This window comes from Anolis carolinensis, chromosome 2 (assembly GCF_035594765.1).
Source record: "Anolis carolinensis isolate JA03-04 chromosome 2, rAnoCar3.1.pri, whole genome shotgun sequence".
Lineage (NCBI taxonomy): Eukaryota > Metazoa > Chordata > Lepidosauria > Squamata > Dactyloidae > Anolis > Anolis carolinensis.
Window position 1 is genome coordinate 79,286,531 of NC_085842.1, and position 18,476 is coordinate 79,305,006.

General features: G+C 43.0%; 1 protein-coding gene across 2 annotated transcripts in view; it reads right to left on the reverse strand.

Annotated features, from left to right (window-relative positions):
* The window catches only part of poc1a (POC1 centriolar protein A), a 31,193-nt gene extending 14,358 nt beyond the window's left edge, over window positions 1-16,835 (reverse strand). Inside the window, exons 1-6 of one of the 2 annotated variants that reach the window (XM_016991584.2) lie at window positions 16,612-16,835; window positions 12,870-12,954; window positions 11,514-11,685; window positions 10,219-10,398; window positions 7,675-7,782; window positions 175-290 (exon numbers count right to left, since the gene is read on the reverse strand). In XM_016991584.2, the coding sequence (XP_016847073.2) occupies window positions 175-290; window positions 7,675-7,782; window positions 10,219-10,398; window positions 11,514-11,685; window positions 12,870-12,954; window positions 16,612-16,629 (679 nt within the window). In that variant the 5' untranslated portion in view covers window positions 16,630-16,835. The remainder of the gene's footprint in view (window positions 1-174; window positions 291-7,674; window positions 7,783-10,218; window positions 10,399-11,513; window positions 11,686-12,869; window positions 12,955-16,611) is intronic. The other variant, XM_016991583.2, reaches the window with a different exon arrangement.
* Between the last annotated feature and the right edge of the window lie 1,641 nt (window positions 16,836-18,476).

Sequence of the window (18,476 nt, forward strand, 5' to 3'; positions counted from 1 at the left end):
AAACCAATCACTCTCATTCAAAGATCTGTGATCAGATGCATGCAGCCCCTTCTGATTTTTGCAAACTGAAATAGGTGGAAAGAAACACAGAAGAATCAAGGAAGCCAACTGTTTCTCCACAGAAATCCAGATAATATGCTTAAGAAAGTGGTCTTTCTTGATCATACTACTTACCTTGATAATGTTGGAGAAGCCTGTTCATCCTAACATCCCATACCTTCACTGTGTTGTCTGTGCCAGCTGCAGCAATGCACGTGCCACTCGGGTGAAAGTCCACATGAGGTACAAACCTGTACAGAGTGCAGTGCAAATTTAACGCTCTTCTATTTTGACAAAAAGTGAAACATACTGATACAAAGTAGTGAAAAATACAAATTACTTTTATGTTCTATTGAACCATTATGTTACTTCATAAGTAGCATGTTAAAGCAGTCAGCACTTCATATCCAGACTCTATATCCATAGTTTCAACCACCCACGGCTTGAAAATACTCCACAAAAAAACATAAAACAAATTTTAATTTTGCCATTTTTACTGTATAAGTGACACTATGCAATGATAAGTGAAATGTAGCCCCAAAGCCCGCCCACCCCAATCCAATCCAATCCAATCCAATCCACTTTTGCGGACCCTGAGCAACCAACTCAACATGTCTTTATTTTATTTCATTTTTCCACAAAACATTCACCAATTCCAGCCATTTCAGAACCAGTTTTTGTCAAGGACAGAACGCCACAAGGTTCAAGATAACAGAGTTTATTGGATTACAGAACTCAAAAATGCCCGTAAAATACAAGGGCCAGGCAGTATTAGCCTTTAGGAGCAAAAAGGGACAAGGAAAAACATTCAAAAGATAAACCGGATTAAACCGGAGTTTAATCCGGGTAAAAATAAACTGCTTGCTTCAGCCTGGGGATAAACAAAACAAAAGCCGAGGAACAAAAGATACAAAAGAATGCAACTAATTGGCAGCAGATTCCTCTCTGCTGCCAACACTGTGCTTAGAGTAACTTGCGTCGCTCCCACACACACAGCAGACAGGATTTCCAACACGAACAGATCAGCCAAGGATTGTAGCAGAAGAGTAGACCCAGTTCCTTTCCGTAGATCAAAGCCAGAAGCAGACGTTTGTAGATTCCAAGTCCAAGAAGGGGGAAGACAAGCCGTGGTCAGTTCAGTCCGAGTTTTCAAAGCAGGAGATGGCGTCCGTCAAGAAGACGACGGAAGGTCAAGCTAATAAGAGTAAGCACAGGTTTGCACAAACAAATGCCCACACAATTCCTCCCGCCGTCTGACCCTGAATTCCAAAACAACTTACGTATCAGCACACGAAAACACACCAGTCTTCAGGAAAGCGTCCCACACAGATCCCAAGCGTTCGTCCAGATTACCTTGCCCAACGCAATTTGCAATTGCTCCCAAGCCCCATTTTATGCCAGTTACAAATCCTCATCACTGTCAGCTGTCCTCCTTAACCCGGGCGTTTCCTCATCACTTTCCTCATCAGAGCTGGAACACCTCTGACTACGCCCCACAGCATCTCCAGCTGTGGATCCCGTCCCATCCCTCCAGCTAAGCCATGGGTCTAATCCTGAAGGTCCCCATTCATCTTCTATCCCATCATGGCCAGTGGCACCCAATTCCTCCCTTACCCGAGTCCAATCCATCTCATCCTCCTCCGAGCTAACCAGCCCCTCCTCCTTTCTCTCCGTAAACCCCTCAAAAGACTCTTCGTCAGATGGTGCTGCAAAAATGTCTCGCAGTCTTTTTCTTTCTCGCTCCTCGAGAGTATCTGACTCTCGAGGAGTCTTACGCCCACGTCTGTCAGTAACAGAGCCATGAGGCTCAATCATAACACTATCCCCTCTCACAAAGGCCTCCTCCCCCGATGGCGGAGAAGTGGCAGTGATACCCTCCGCTATAGCACCACGACGACTAGAGGTATCTAGTTTCAACAGCGAACGATGAAAGATGGACCTTTAAACTAGACGGTAAACGCAAACGAAACGCAACGGAAGAAATCTTTTTAACGATAGGAAAGGGACCCAAATATCGAGGCGCAAACTTTCCCCCAGCCTGTTTAATATGTTTGGAAGATAACCACACCAAATCCCCTTCTTCCAACTCCTCCCCTGCCTGCCTGTGGCGGTCAGCCTGAGTCTTTTGCGTTGCCTTAGCTTCCAGCAGTAAGCGACGGGCAACATCATGCAATGCAGCCATTTCCGAAGAGCGGTACACCGGGTCCGAAGAGACCACATTGGTCGACGGCGCCACACCTCCCCGTGGGTGAAAACCATAAGTTAGCTCAAATGGCGTATGCTGACTAGACGTGTGCACCGCATTATTGTAAGCGAACTCCGCCACCGGTAACCACTTCACCCAAGCCGTGGGTTGATCTAAACAAAAACAACGCAAATACTGCTCTAAGAGCCCATTAACCCGTTCCGACTGTCCATCCGATTGCGGATGAAAGGCTGAAGAAACGTTTAACTTAGTCCCTAAGCACTCATGGAAATGTTTCCAAAAGCGTGACACAAATTGCGGAGCCCTATCTGAAATAATCACCTCGGGTGCTCCGTGCAAACGATAGATGTGCTTAGTAAATAGTAAGGCCAACGTAGGGGCCGCCGGAATGGTTGAACAAGGAATAAAATGAGCCAGTTTGCTAAATAAATCCACCACCACCCAAATACAAGTATAACCCCCAGACTTAGGCAAATCTGAAATAAAATCCATGGAAATGATTTGCCATGGCCTCTCCGGAACAGGTAGAGACGACAACAACCCTCTAGGGCGCCCAAGAGGCGTCTTACTCTGCTGGCAAACAGCGCAGCTGTCACAAAAGCGCAGAATGTCTTGCCGCATCTTTGGCCACCAGTAGCTCCTGGTGATAAGCTGTACGGTCTTGAACCTGCCAAAGTGCCCAGCCATGGGTTCGTCATGGTGGGCTCTAATCACCTCCAACCTGAGGGCCCCCACTGGTACGTAGACCTGCCCCCTGCGTACCAATACTCCGTCTTGATCTTGTAGATGCAGCAGTATTGTACGGTTACCTGCTGATAGCAGCATCAGTTGCTCCTGAGTCCACACATCATCCCTCTGAGCCTCAAGGATCTGGTCATGTAACCCGAGCTCATTATCTACAACACATAGAGAGGCAGTAGGCAAGATGGTCTGACATACTACCTGCTCATTGGTCTTAAACTCCGGCTTGCGGGATAAAGCATCGGCCCGCAAGTTTGCCTTCCCCTCCACGAACTGCACCTTGAAGTTAAACCTGGAGAAAAACAAAGCCCATCGGATTTGACGCTGGTTTAACTTCTTTGCTGTTTGTAAGTGCTCTAAATTCTTGTGATCAGATCTGACCACGATCTGGTGCCGTGCCCCTTCAAGCCAGTGCCGCCACACCTCAAACGCCACCTTAATCGCCAACAACTCCTTCTCCCATGTGGTATAGTTCTGCTCGAAGGGTGTTAGTTGCCGCGAGTAAAATCCACAGGGACGCAAGGTCCCTGAGGAATCCTTCTGAGACAATACAGCCCCCAACGCGTAGCTAGAAGCGTCCGCTTCTACCACGAACGGTTTGTCAACATCAGGATGTGTTAGTATGTTGTCCGATTGAAAACTAGACTTAAGTTGTAGAAACGCATCGTGAGCTTCCCGCCCCCACACAAATGGCTGTTTCTTACGCAGGAGCTGCGTCAAAGGTACCGTGAGCTTTGCAAAATTCGGAATAAACTCCCGGTAGTAATTAGCGAAACCTAAGAACCTTTGTACATCCTTCTTAGTCTTTAGCTCCTGCCATGAGTTGACGGCGTCAACCTTATGTGGATCCATTTTAAGTTCCCTACCTGACACTACATGACCTAGGAACTCCACTTCAGGCACATGAAAGACGCACTTGGAAGCCTTGGCGAAAAGCCCATTAGCCCGCAGATGGTGCAGAACCTGCTTGACATGTTGACGATGTTCTTTCTCGTCCTTAGAAAAAATCAAGATATCATCCAAATAAATCACTAAAAATTGGTCAATTAGGTCCCTGAACACATCGTTCATGAACCTCTGGAAGACCGCAGGAGCGTTGCAAAGTCCGAAAGGCATGACTCGGAACTCGTGGCATCCGAAACACGTGTTAAATGCCGTCTTCCATTCATCCCCTTCCCGTATACGGATTAAGTTATATGCCCCCCGCAGGTCAAGCTTGGTAAAGACCTTAGCCCCTTGCACCCTTGATAACAGTTCCGAGATTAAAGGTAGCGGGTACCTATCCCGAATGGTGTATTTGTTTAGGATCCGATAGTCGCAGACCAGCCTAAGTTCCCCAGTCTTTTTGGCTACAAAGAATACTGGTGCCGCAGTTGGAGAGCTAGATGGGCGAATAAACCCCTTGGCTAAATTTTCATCTAGAAACTCCCGCAAAGCTTGCCTTTCCGGTACAGTCAAGGCATACAGCCTTCCTGCTGGCAATTTCGCACCTTCTGCTAACTTGATGGCGCAATCATATGGCCTGTGCGGTGGTAATTTGTCCGCTTCTCTTTTACAAAATACATCAGAGAACTCCCCATACTCAGCAGGCACTCCCTCCATATCAGATTGAGTAACATTCAGAGTGCAACAATCCTGCCTCTTTAAAATCACTTTACGTGTCGCCCAATCTACTTGTGGGTTTACTACAGCTAGCCAATCCATCCCCAGGATCACATCATATCTAGGCAAGCTCGTAATATCCCACACAAACGTTCCCGTTACTCCCTGCACCTCCCACATTACTGCTGAGGTTTCATGGTTAACCACCCCAGTCTCCAGCAGTCTCCCATCTGCTCCTTCCACCCACACGTCGCATGCCTTGCGCACTCTAGGAATGCCATGCTTCTTAGCAAACTCAATATCTACATAAGAGACCGTAGCCCCTGAGTCCAGCAGTGCCAAAGTAGAAACAAGTTCCCTTCCCCCAACAGATAATGTAATGGGTACGAAAACATGCTTCCTCCCCTCAGTTGACTGCTTGAGGAGCCCTAGTGCGTTGGACTCACGTCGCACTAGGGCTGGCCTTTTCCCGAAAGCTGAGAAGGTTTCACATTAGTTTTTGGCAAAATGCCCCGCATTCCCACAGTATAAACACAACCCCAGCTGCCTCCTACGGCTCTTTTCCTCTGTAGACAGCTTTTTAAAGACCCCAAGCTCCATAGGCTCTTCCCCCATCACCACAGGTGCCCTGGTAATATGCATGGGTGGCGCACACATTGCTTTCGAGTGTTTACGAGCCTCGAACCTTGTGTCTAAACGCAGCACCTTAGCTACTAAGGCGTCCCAGTTTTCAGCCGGCTCCAAGCGTGCTAATTCATCCTGGAGCATATCACTTAACCCGGCAGTAAATAAAAGCATGAATGCATTTTTCCCCCAATCCAGCTGGTGGCGATACAAGTTAAACTTATTTAAGTAATCCAAAACAGTCCCCTTTCCCTGTTTCAACCGATACAGAGCCCACCCAGCATTCTCCGTGCGGAGAGGATCCCCAAAAGTGTCAGTTAATAACTTTTTGAAATTATTCAAATTGTCCTTGACTGGGTCATTTCCCAAAATTAAATTAGTGGCCCATTGTCCTGCGGGACCGGTCAACAAACTCAAAATAAATGCCACCTTGCTAGTGTCTGTAGGAAAAGCATGAGCACTGAGCTGGGAAAAATAAAGCTCCACTTGTGCCAAAAAGGTTGGCAACTTGCACCTGGTTCCGTCAAAGCGTTCAGGAGTCAAAACATGTCCTTTCACAGCATGAGCTGCTTGGCTGACGGTAAAAGCCGTTTGTAATTGGTCAAATTTGGCCCTTAACTCCTCCATCGTCTTCCTGACGGGTTTATTACTGCAATAAACTTTTTATGGCGTTGGGCAATCTGTCAAGGACAGAACGCCACAAGGTTCAAGATAACAGAGTTTATTGGATTACAGAACTCAAAAATGCCCGTAAAATACAAGGGCCAGGCAGTATTAGCCTTTAGGAGCAAAAAGGGACAAGGAAAAACATTCAAAAGATAAACCGGATTAAACCGGAGTTTAATCCGGGTAAAAATAAACTGCTTGCTTCAGCCTGGGGATAAACAAAACAAAAGCCGAGGAACAAAAGATACAAAAGAATGCAACTAATTGGCAGCAGATTCCTCTCTGCTGCCAACACTGTGCTTAGAGTAACTTGCGTCGCTCCCACACACACAGCAGACAGGATTTCCAACACGAACAGATCAGCCAAGGATTGTAGCAGAAGAGTAGACCCAGTTCCTTTCCGTAGATCAAAGCCAGAAGCAGACGTTTGTAGATTCCAAGTCCAAGAAGGGGGAAGACAAGCCGTGGTCAGTTCAGTCCGAGTTTTCAAAGCAGGAGATGGCGTCCGTCAAGAAGACGACGGAAGGTCAAGCTAATAAGAGTAAGCACAGGTTTGCACAAACAAATGCCCACACAATTCCTCCCGCCGTCTGACCCTGAATTCCAAAACAACTTACGTATCAGCACACGAAAACACACCAGTCTTCAGGAAAGCGTCCCACACAGATCCCAAGCGTTCGTCCAGATTACCTTGCCCAACGCAATTTGCAATTGCTCCCAAGCCCCATTTTATGCCAGTTACAAATCCTCATCACTGTCAGCTGTCCTCCTTAACCCGGGCGTTTCCTCATCACTTTCCTCATCAGAGCTGGAACACCTCTGACTACGCCCCACAGCATCTCCAGCTGTGGATCCCGTCCCATCCCTCCAGCTAAGCCATGGGTCTAATCCTGAAGGTCCCCATTCATCTTCTATCCCATCATGGCCAGTGGCACCCAATTCCTCCCTTACCCGAGTCCAATCCATCTCATCCTCCTCCGAGCTAACCAGCCCCTCCTCCATTCTCTCCGTAAACCCCTCAAAAGACTCTTCGTCAGATGGTGCTGCAAAAATGTCTCGCAGTCTTTTTCTTTCTCGCTCCTCGAGAGTATCTGACTCTCGAGGAGTCTTACGCCCACGTCTGTCAGTAACAGAGCCATGAGGCTCAATCATAACAGTTTTAGTCCTGGTGGAGGGACTTGGCAAAAATGCCTTGATCTATTCAAGCTGTAGGGGACATTGCATGTAAAAATATACACCATAAAGGCAGCAAACCACATCTGATACTAGAAGTTAAGCAAGGACCGCCCTATTTAGGAAGACTGCCAATGTAGATCACATGGTTTAGGGTATATTTCAGAGGAAGGAACTGGCAAGACTGCTTCAGAATTTCTTGCCTAAGGAGGGAAAAAACTATGCAATTCACGGGATCATCGTAAGTCAACAAGCTACTTGACACAAGACACACACATACACACACCATAGGACAATGAAAATGTTTACAAAATTGCAACATATTTGATGCCAATCTGGGGCCCATAGACACAAAATAAATTACTGTTCTAAAGCAAAAGAAGCCTCAATCTGCAGAACCTCTTTAAAGAATAAGAACCTTGATTTTGCAAATGCTCTCTTCTTCTCTTATTCTCTACATGAGAAGACTGTTTAAAAAAGGAGTAAGGGCAAAGATACTCCTCTTAGTGTGTCTTGTCTAGTGTGTCTGTAAATGACAGAGAATGCTATATTTGACTCTAGTGACAGTATTCAAAGACTTTTCAAAAACAGATGCAGTCCCAAGAATCTGAACCATTACATACCCTCCGTGTTCACAGAAAGAGTGCACACATTCTCTGCTTGCTTTATCCCAGAGCTTGACAGTTTTGTCATCACTAGATGATACAATTAATCTTCCATCAGGAGAAAACCTAAAAGACAGGAATCCATTTAACTACAAGCGACATCCTGTTCACCTACAGCAACAAGATGACAATAGTTTCAAAAGCAAATGGCTAATAAAATACTTGTACTGAACTAATAGGCTTATAACAATGAATTCAGCATGCATATGACACTGCAGAAGTAAGATACTGCACTTAGGCAGAAAAATGAAATGCAAAAATACAGAATGGGTGATACCTGGTTCGACAACAGTCCATATGAAAAAGATCTTGAAGTCTTTGTGGACAAGTTGAACATGAGCCAACAGTGTGATGCAGCAGCTGAAAAAGCCAATGGGATTCTGGGATGCATCAAAAAGAGTCTAGTGTCTAGATCAGTGGCTCCCAAACTTATTTGGCCTACAACCCCCTTTCCAGAAAAAAAATTACTCAGCACCTCCTGGAAATTAATATTAATTCAGTGGCATAACGTGAACAGTAGCAGTGCGCGATTGCACATGCCTCAATGAAAGTGAGGGAGTATGCGGGAACCGAGCCAATGTCCAGTACTTTGTTCAAAGAAAAATTAAGCACTATGAGCGGAATACATAAATCATTTTTTCTAAATCTTCTCTTTCTTTTATGCTTTCACTGCCCCCTTACAGTTATTCATCACCCCCAAATGCATCTGTGGCCATCGCCGCCCCTCTGGATCACTGCAGCATCCACCAGGGGACGGTAGCGCCCACTTTGGGAACCATTGGTCTAAATTGATGGAATATATGGTGCCTTTCTATTCTGCTTTGGTTAGACCTCACCTGGAATACTGTGTCCAATTATGGGCACCACAGTTCAAAAGAGATATTGACAAACTGAAAGGTGTCCAGAGGAGGGCAACTAAAATGATCAAAGCTCTGGAAATCATGCCCTATGAGTAGCAACTGGGGATGTTTAGCCTGCAGAAGAGAAGATTGAGAAGAGACATGATAGCCATGTATAGATATGTGAAAGGCTGTCATAAGGAAAAGGGAGCAGGCTTGTTTTCTGCTGCCCTGGAAACTATGACTTGGAACAATGGGTTCAAATTACAGGAAGGGAGATTCCACCTGAACATCAGGAAGAACTTCCTAACTGTAAGAGCTGTTCAACATTGGGACTCTTTGCCTTGAAGTGTGGTGTGGCTTCCTTGGAAGCTTTCAAACAGAGGCTGGATGGTCATCTGTCAGGGGTACTTTGATTGTGCTTTTCCTGCATGGACTTGATAGCCCATGTGATTACTTCCAACTCTATAATTTTATGATTTCAATAACTGAATATAAAAGCTATTCACCTGAATATTCTCCATGCATCAACAATTATGACAATTATTAAAAGGTATTTAAAATAAGCAATAGATGTTGTGCAAAAATATTGTTCCCTAGGATATCTTTAATTAAAGGAGCAAAACAAATCTTTTATGAATGTTCGTAGACATCTGCTCTTTTTTTGCAGATATGCTTTCATGTATTTTATTTACTCAAACTATATTTGCTCAGAATTCTAAGTAATTTTGGCATTAACAATAATTATAACCCTATATATGTTTACTGAGGAGTAAGCCCTGTTGCAATGGGATTTAGATCTAAAGCAAATGTGTGTGTGTGTGTGTGTGATAAGAGATTTCAGCCTAAACGTCTTCAGAAGCATGAAATAACAATACCTCCTGCTGAATAAGTTGACTATTTGTTTTGAAAATGAAAGCTCCCTTTTTTGTGAACAAGAAAAATGGCATTCCTATTCAGCTGACTGTCTTACTTTAGACAGGAGAAAAACACTAGAGGGTCATGTTCACAGAAATAAATTTATTCCATGCTCTTTTCAGTCTAATCTCCATTCCAATTTGGTCAAGATCTTATTTACGACATGTCTTTGTGGGAAATATAACTGAAGTGCTGAAACATGGCTAATTTTTAAACAGGAATTGGGTAGTTTTGTAGAGTGATGAATGAATAGAGTATTACGTCATCATTTCAAGTCTTCACTGGCCTGAAAATTTCAGTTGTACACAAAGGCCATATTGAGACATCCCGCCCCCAATGTGGAGAAACAGCAGGGCCAGTCCTCAGGTCCACCCAGTAAGTCAAACGACCCCATACTATTCATGTGGAAGGAGAGATCTATGAGGCAGCCTACACACAATTAGCAGGCTCTACTCCAAATCTTTCTCTTATATAGGATGAGCCTAGCCACAGGGCTGTTATACACAGCTTCATTAAATGCCCAGATAGTATCACACATACTTGAATACACCAGTTTTAATTCAATTGAACTTAAGGCAGCCATGAGTAACTTAACTGACATTCATTTCAGTACACTTGCTCCCCGGTATGATGAACTTTTAATATAATCAAAATAGAGAGAGAAAGAACATGATGAAGCTTTCGTCATATAGCCTACTTTTATGTAATATATATTACAATCAGAAAATGAAACAGCTTTACTCACTTAGCACAGCGAACCCAGTTGATATGCTGACTGAGTGAGAACAAGAATTTTTGTCTGTGGACTGACCATACTTTAACTGTTTTGTCATCGGAAGCAGTAACCAATGACTGTCCATCATTTGAAAAGTGAACACTTCTGACTGTTCCTGTATGAGCTTTGAATGCAGTTGATTCTCCCTTGCTTAATTGGGGGGGGGGGGGGGGGGAGAGAGATAGAAAACACAAGAGAAATTTATTACACTCTGAGTTTGAAGTTTACACACATTTCCCCACTAATTCTTAATATATACATTTACAAAAATGGTAGAACTTAGTCATGCAGAACATACTAAACATAGTACAAGAATTTGTTCTACTTCACTTTATTTACTGGCTTCTAATTCCAGACAGCTTGCATTTGTATGCTTCACAGATAATATTTACAATAAAAAAGAATGTTTGAAGTAGTAAGGTCAAATCAGTACTCTGTTAAAACTGTTTGTTCCAACTGATGATGCAAGACAAAGAATCTGCAAGGACATCACGTCTCACTGCAAAGCGGGTATGGAAACGCAAGCAAAAGCGTCAGTTAAGAGCTGAAGAAGTTTTACACAAGGGGTTGATGAATGCTAGAGAGATGCATTAGCCAGAAAGGGCATTGCTCTGTCACATCTCCTCCCTAAAAAAAGAAAACAAATTTTCCCCAAAGACCCTCTGGAGCAGTGGTTCCAGACCATTGGTAGTCCAGGTGCTTTGAACTTCAACTCCCAGAAATCCCAGTCAGCTTACCAGCTGTTAGAAGGACCAAAGGTTGAGAATCACTGCTCTAGGGCAGACATGGCCAAACTTCGGCCCTCCAGGTGTTTTGTACTTCCAACTCCCAGAAATCCCAGCCAGCTTACTTAAGGAAAGGAGATTCACAGGAAGGCAGCACTTTTATGCTAATCTATATCATTCTGGTCTACAACTGTTTTATAGCAGGAACCTTTTTCAGAATCCGTTTACACTCAGAAGCTTGAAAAAAATTATAAAAATTAACCCCCCTAGTAAGGCAATACATAAGAACAAAGGTTTCTGACCCATACATATGAAGTAAAAACTTTGGCACTTTTATCTTTAGCATACCTGCTTTGCACTGATGCAAACATTAAAAATAAGTCAGTCTTTACTGCAATCACAGAAAAGTAATTTCTGTTTCCAGCATTAATGAGCTATCTTTTCACAACTGAATTTCTTTAACCAAAAAATGCTTATCCCCTAATCCTGGACAACTCAGAATGTGAGCGATATGGCAAAGGCAACCTAGCAGGTACTTACACACTTGGAACCCACAAGCGAACTGTTTTGTCTCTGGAACCTGAAGCAATCAGATGACCAGATGGTGAAAAATGAACAGACATTACTGCATCTTTGTGTCCCACAAAGCGATAGGCTCTCATTTGAGGTTTCATGCTCCAAATCATTAAACATGAATCCATAGATCCGCTAACTAGATTGAATAAAAGAAGGCATTCATTATCTCTTCAAAATTAAACTAGAAGCACATTACAGACAACAGAAGCATTAGTCACCAGTTTCAAATTTTTGCTTTTCTCTTTGAAGAAAAATGTGTTCACTAATCACAAAACTAAAAGTAAGCACATAAAGTATTGATTTTAGTTCCAACAACAAAATAATTGTCTTGAAATAAAGTATACCTCCGAGAACCTCTTCTTTAAAATTACAAATGGGGTTTTTGCTAATTAGTTCAGCTTTGTCCTTAGTCTTTTTTGCTTCATACTTCTGGAATTGTCTTCCCAAGTATTGACAGTTTGTTCCTTCAACCACTGTTTTGAAATCTTAGTCAAAAACTTTTCTAAAGCCTTTGGTACTCTAGTGCTCCATAATACCTGCAACACCCAGAGCCAGAATGGGATGAAACAGTTGTTTGGAGCAATATCAGCACTCCTCGTTTGAAAATAATGAATCCAACACTAATACACAAGATTTCTTGGGACAATATTAACCCCAGCTTATAACGTACAAATGTTGACTTTGTAAGTCTAGTTCTGCAATACAATATACTGGCAGTCCCCAGGTTATAAACATTTGACTTACAAATGACTCATAGTTAAGAACGGGGGTGAGACAACAGGAAGTATAAAAAATCTAACCTAGGAAGGGAAATCCACTCCTGAAAGAGTTATCATGGGGAAAAGGTGTCTCAACTGAAGTTTTCCCACCAATCCTTGTTTCCACAACAAGACAATTTTTTCAAAATCCAATTATTACATGGGCAGAAAGTGAGGTGAAATCTTCTGAACAGAGGCACAGACAGCAAAGCAAACATCACAGCGGTGTTAACCCTTCCCTATGCTATGAGTGCTCTTGTGCTCTCTCGCTCTTTCTCTCTCTCTGTGTGTATACACACACACACACATACACACGGCTGGAGTTACACTTTACAAATGTACCTGTTCCAACTTACAAAAAATTCAATTAAAGAAAAAAACCTACAGAATCTATCTTGTTCGTAATATGGGGACTGCCTGTAGCTCTAAGGGATCAAAATGTTCCGTTTGAAGATGCAGTTTACATTTCTGAATTAAATTTTAACACAGCATCTTTAGAATGATTTACTTTCTAGTACCTTATTCCATGAAAGATAAATCTGAAGAAAATGATGCAACTCACCTAGTTGTTTTTTATTTAGACTGAAATCCACACTAGTTACTGCATCTCGGTGGCCTTTGAAATGCCTCTCCAATGTCGGATCTTCCTACAGAAGAAAAAAAGTCATATTACATTACGTTTTTGCTGCACTTAGATAATATGTGCATCCGTCATAGAATAATTGTTGTTGTGATTTAACTATTTTATTGTATATAAAAATAAGAATTGCCAATTACAAAACAGCTATTATCTTGTCTTTAGGTTGTCAGTTCACTACCATTGGCCTCAATGAATTCCATTAAGACAGCTGTGTGAACTATTGGAAAAGTGACACCTTGCTCCAGTCTTTAGCTGGTAGCTGACTGTTTTTTCAAGTTGATCCCATAAGGAGGCAAGCCCTTTGATTTGTGGTCAGCTAAAAACTGGAAGTACAGTCATTATGGAGTATAGGAGCCTTAACAGAATAAATTGCTAGGAAATTTCACAACTACAGAACAAAAGTATACTATAAAGCCTTCGCTGTGAAAGAGCACTGCTGAGCATAACTATCCTTCAACTCCCATGATTCCAAAGCACTGAGTCAAAAGTGGTGTCAAACTGCATTAATTCCATAGCATAGATGCATCCTGTGTCTCTTTTTTCCACCATGCCTTCACTGAGTTTGGAACTACAATTGGCTTTGGGGAAGATCAGGAATTTCAGAATACAATGCAGATGGAAAAGTTCGGTATTACACAGTTCTATTCTGAACCACAGAATCTTTCCAGGCCACACTTTTAAGGCAGATTCTTACAATTGTTACATGCAAGCCCTTCTTAGGGAAGATACAATCTATATGAATGCTCTATGTTTGGAACTGTGCAAAATTCCATACAGTATGCAAAATTTGTCTTAAGAATACCAGCATTCATTCGAATAGCAAGTTTCCCATTCTAGGGGTCATGAACAACTGAAGGGATGCTGATGTAATAACATTTCCAGCAGTAGTTCAGTGTCTTCCATAGCCTTTTATCTCTGCCCTGATAAACAGAACAAGACTGATTATGAAAAAAAGGAGGTAATTATTTAAAAACCTAAACAATCTATACATTTAACTCATGTAAGAGAGATATCACTGCTATACAGACCACATAGGAAACATGAGTTCCTAAACAATCATTTCTTTTCTGGAAAGCTGTTTCTCAAGTTTCTGTTATCTAGTTCATCCACAAAGCAACACTATTACAATACAAAAATTAGTTATAATGAAATAGATCCTGGCCATTTCGCTTTTAGGATAGTTTTGCCTTCTATTATCCATATATATACTGTATATGGTGGCCAAGTACAAACCAGGATAGGACTCTTACATCTTTCCGACAGAATAGGAAACAGGTGCCATCTGGTGACTTTCTGATTCAGATATAGGATAAATTTAAAAGAGAACGAGAAGGGATATAATGATCACAAAGAAGTGATCACAAATCTTTCTTAAAACTCTGCCCCACTTCTGATGAGCTATACCACACTAGATGGCAAAGCTTGGTTCTTCCTCCCCCCAGTCCTTCACAGGGTTACTATACATTTAACCCCCCTCGATGGATTGTCACCTTGTCGTGGTGAGGGGGCTTGTGTGTTCCTATGAACTTGCGGGCACAACCACTGGAGTCATGCACTCCCAGAAGTGGCCGCAGGGGAGGTTCCAGACCAAGCACAATCCGAAGACCCAAAGACCTCAATAACAATAAATAATTTGATACAGTATTTACATGAAAAGTAAAAAAATTGAACAGTTGAAAGTTTCCAGCCAGGAAAGACGGGATCTCTTCACTTAGGGCAGTGCTACTCCAGTGTTGGCCCATGGACTGGGACCATCTACACTGCCATATAGTCAAGTCTCAGAATAACTGCATTGAACTGGATTATATGGCAGTGTAAACTCGTATAATCCAGTTCAATCTGGATTTTATGAGTTTACACTGACCATGATAATCCAGTTCAAACTGGATTATATGACAGTGTAAATGGGGCTTCAGTCATTTGCTTTCCTAGAGAACTTCCAGGAAAAAAGAGGGAACTAGTAGTGTTGGTCCTCCACCTCAGGCAGCTTAACAGGCACTGACTGAGATCATTCCTTCAGACCATTTCAAGCAAAAGGAAAACAGCAACAATGCCAGCCATAGAGGGCCAATCACTCCCAGGAGTCAAATTGCATTAATTCAACAGTGCAGATGAACTCATGACTCTTCTATACTGCCATATAATCCAGTTCAAAGAAGATAATCTGGATTTTATATGGTAGTGTAGAAGGATCATGAGTTTTTGCATGATTCCCAGCCACATCCTACTGAGGGCCCTTCCACACAGCCATATAACCCAGAATATTGTATTTATTTAGATTCCTGGCCTTCCAAGAGGCCTGCACATCATTTTGGTCAGCTAAGAAAACTACAAGAAAAAGGTTTGCTGGACTTAATACTAAAGAGAGAAGAGAGGACTGTGTTTTGGGCTGCTTTGGTTAGGCCCCTTCCACATAGGGGAATAAATTCCCACAATACCTGTTTTGGGCTGGAATTCAAGGCAGAATTCCAGTTCCTGTTGTTCAAAAAACAGCTTTAAACATGGCTATGCAAGCAGGCATTCCACAAATGATAATACTCAAGCAGCTAAAGGAAAATCTTGGGAGTGATGCAATGCCTAAGTGTTTTAATGTGTAATATTTTTTATCGTTTGTTTTGACAATTTGTATAGTTTTAATTGATCTTAACTGAATAGTTATATGTTTTGTTGTTTACATATGCAATGTATTGTTTTTATATGGATGTCAGGAATTGATTTTTTGCCATTATTATACTGTACACCACTTTGAGTCCCCCTTGGGGTGAGAAAAGTGTTACAGAAATACATTAAAATACATATATGGCAGTGTGGACTCAGATAACCCAGTTAAAAACAGATATTGTGGGGTTTTCTGCCTTGATATTCTGGGTTATATGGCTGTGTGAAAGGGCCCTTAAATCTCTTTGAGAGAGAGAGAGAGAATGCGGGATATAAATACAGTAGAGTCTCACTTATCCAACATAAACAGGCCGGCAGAATGCTGGATAAGCCAATATGTTGGATAATAAGGAAGCATTAAGGAAAAGCCTATTAAACATCAAATTAGGTTATGATTTTACAAATTAAGCACCAAAACATCATGTTAGACAACAAATTTGGCAGAAAAAGTAGTTCAATACGCAGTAATGCTATGTAGTAATTACTGTATTTATGAATTTAGCACCAAAATATCACGATATATTGAAAACATTGACTACAAAAATGCGTTGGATAATCCAGAACGTTGGATAAGCGAGTGTTGGATAAGTGAGACTCTACTGTACATGTAATAATAGTAACAGGCCCTCCGTTTCCCAAACTACTCAGCTCTTCCTTTCCAAATGACCCTCTGAGTCCCCCTTGCACTTCTTTTCCTCCTCTGTGAGGGCCCTTCCACGCAGTCATTTAACCCAGAATATGGAGGCAGAAAATCCCACAATATCTGCTTTGAACTAGGTTATCTGAGCCCACACTGCTATATATTCCACTTCAAAACAGAATATGTGGGACTTTGTTCAGCTGTGTGGAAGGGGCCTGAGAAGTTCCTTCGTTGGGCTACAACTCCCAAGAATCGCCCAGGCAGCTTGGTCAGGCCTCGCCCGGCTCTTCGCCCACTCCACTGCCTTGGCATTTCCAAGCCCTGGTCCAGCTCCTCCTTCCCCTGCTTTCCCCGCTCTGCCCTTACCAAGCAAGCAAACGCCATGATGCCGAGGGAGTCCCAGCGGAACCAAGCGCCGCCGCGATTGTTGCCGCCGGACGGATTCAGTTTACGCGCCCTGCCCTCCGCCTTAGTAACGGCGTCCTGCGCTTAAAGGGGAGGCGGCGGGGGAGGCGAGAAATGTTGCCCTCCGACAGGAAAAGAAAGGCGCGGGAAGGAGGGAGGGAATTCGGCAGGAAGCGAGAGAGGGAAGTGGGGCTTCCTGTTCCTGGAAGGCATGCTCAGGACTCCCTTTCTGATGACGCACACATCATGGTTGAGAGCTTTCCAAACGCAATAAAGCAGGCATGGGCAAATTTCGGCCCTGCAGGTGTTTTGGACTTCAACTCCCACAATTCCTAACAGCCTACCGGCTGATAGGATTTGTGGGAGTTGAAGTTCAAAACACCTGGAGGGCCCAAGTTTGCCCATGCCTGCAATAAAAGGTATTTAAGACGGGAGAAAGAAGAAAGAAAGCAAGTAGAATAAAGGCATGTTGGGGGGGGGGGTCATTTCTAACTGTAGAATCATAGACTGTAGAGTTGGAAGGGACCCCAAAGGCCATCCAATCCAACCCCATTCTGCCATGCAGGAAAAGCACAGTCAAAGCACTCCCGACAGAGGGCCATCCTGCCTCTGCTTAAAAGCCTCCAAGGGAGGAGCCTCCACTGGACTCCGAGGCAGAGAGTTCCATTGCTGAACAGCTCTCACAGTCAGGAAGTTCTTCCTAATGTTCAGGTAGAATCTCCTATCCTGTAGTTTGAACCCACAGCTCCGAGGCAGACAAGGCACTTGTAGTTTCCATTGTTATGGCAGGCAAGACACCACTTGAATGACATCGCAATGTGTCATTCAGGATCCGGATAGGCAGGCGTGATAAAGGATTTTCACAAGAAACATCTAAAACTATACTAAGGGCCCTTCCATACAGCTCTATAACCCAAATTATCTGCTTTGAACTGGATTGTCTGAGTCCACACTGACATATATCCCAGTTCATGTACATAATGTGGGATTTTGTACAGCTGTGTGAAAGAGGCCTAATAGCCTAACAGTGGCCTGAGCAAACTTCGCTCCACCAGGTGTTTTGGTTTTCAACTCGCACAATTCCTAACAGCTGGTAGACTTAAGAATTGTGAGAGTTGAAGTCCAAAACACCTGGAAGGCCGAAGTTTATTCATGCCTGGCCTAACAGATTGGTGTGCTAAGGCCTTTCCACACAGCTGAATAAAGTCCCACCTTTTCTGGTTCGAACTGGAGTATATGGCTGTGTAGACTCAGATAACCCAGCTCAAAGCAGATATTGTGGGTTACTCTGCCTTGATATTCTGGGTTATATGGCTATGTGAAAGGGCCCTAAGGGCCCTTCTACACTGCCATATAAAATCTGGATTATTTGCTTTGAAATGGATTGTATAGCAGTTCAAGCCCTTCAACACAGCTATATAATCTAAAATATCAAGGCAGAATAACTCACAATATCTGCTCTGAACTGGAATATCTGAGTCCATACTGCCATATATTTCAGTTTGAAGCAAAAAAGGTGGGATTTTATTCAGCTGTGTGGAAGGGGTTTCAGTAGGACTGACTCGGGATCCATTTCTTTTTATTTGTGAATTTGTGATGGCCTTTGCAAACTGTGCATGCCCTTGAGACCTTCGCAGCTACACTTCTTGATATTTTCATCTTCAACATGACCCATGAAAGGCCCATGACCCATGTAAGCCGCCCTGAGTCCCCTGTTGGGTGAGAAGGGCTGGATATAAATGTTGTAATAAATAAATAAAGCAGGGTTTTGGAGTTTATGCCTGATTTCTCGCTTCTTTTGCTTTGTTTTTAATGGGTGGATAGTA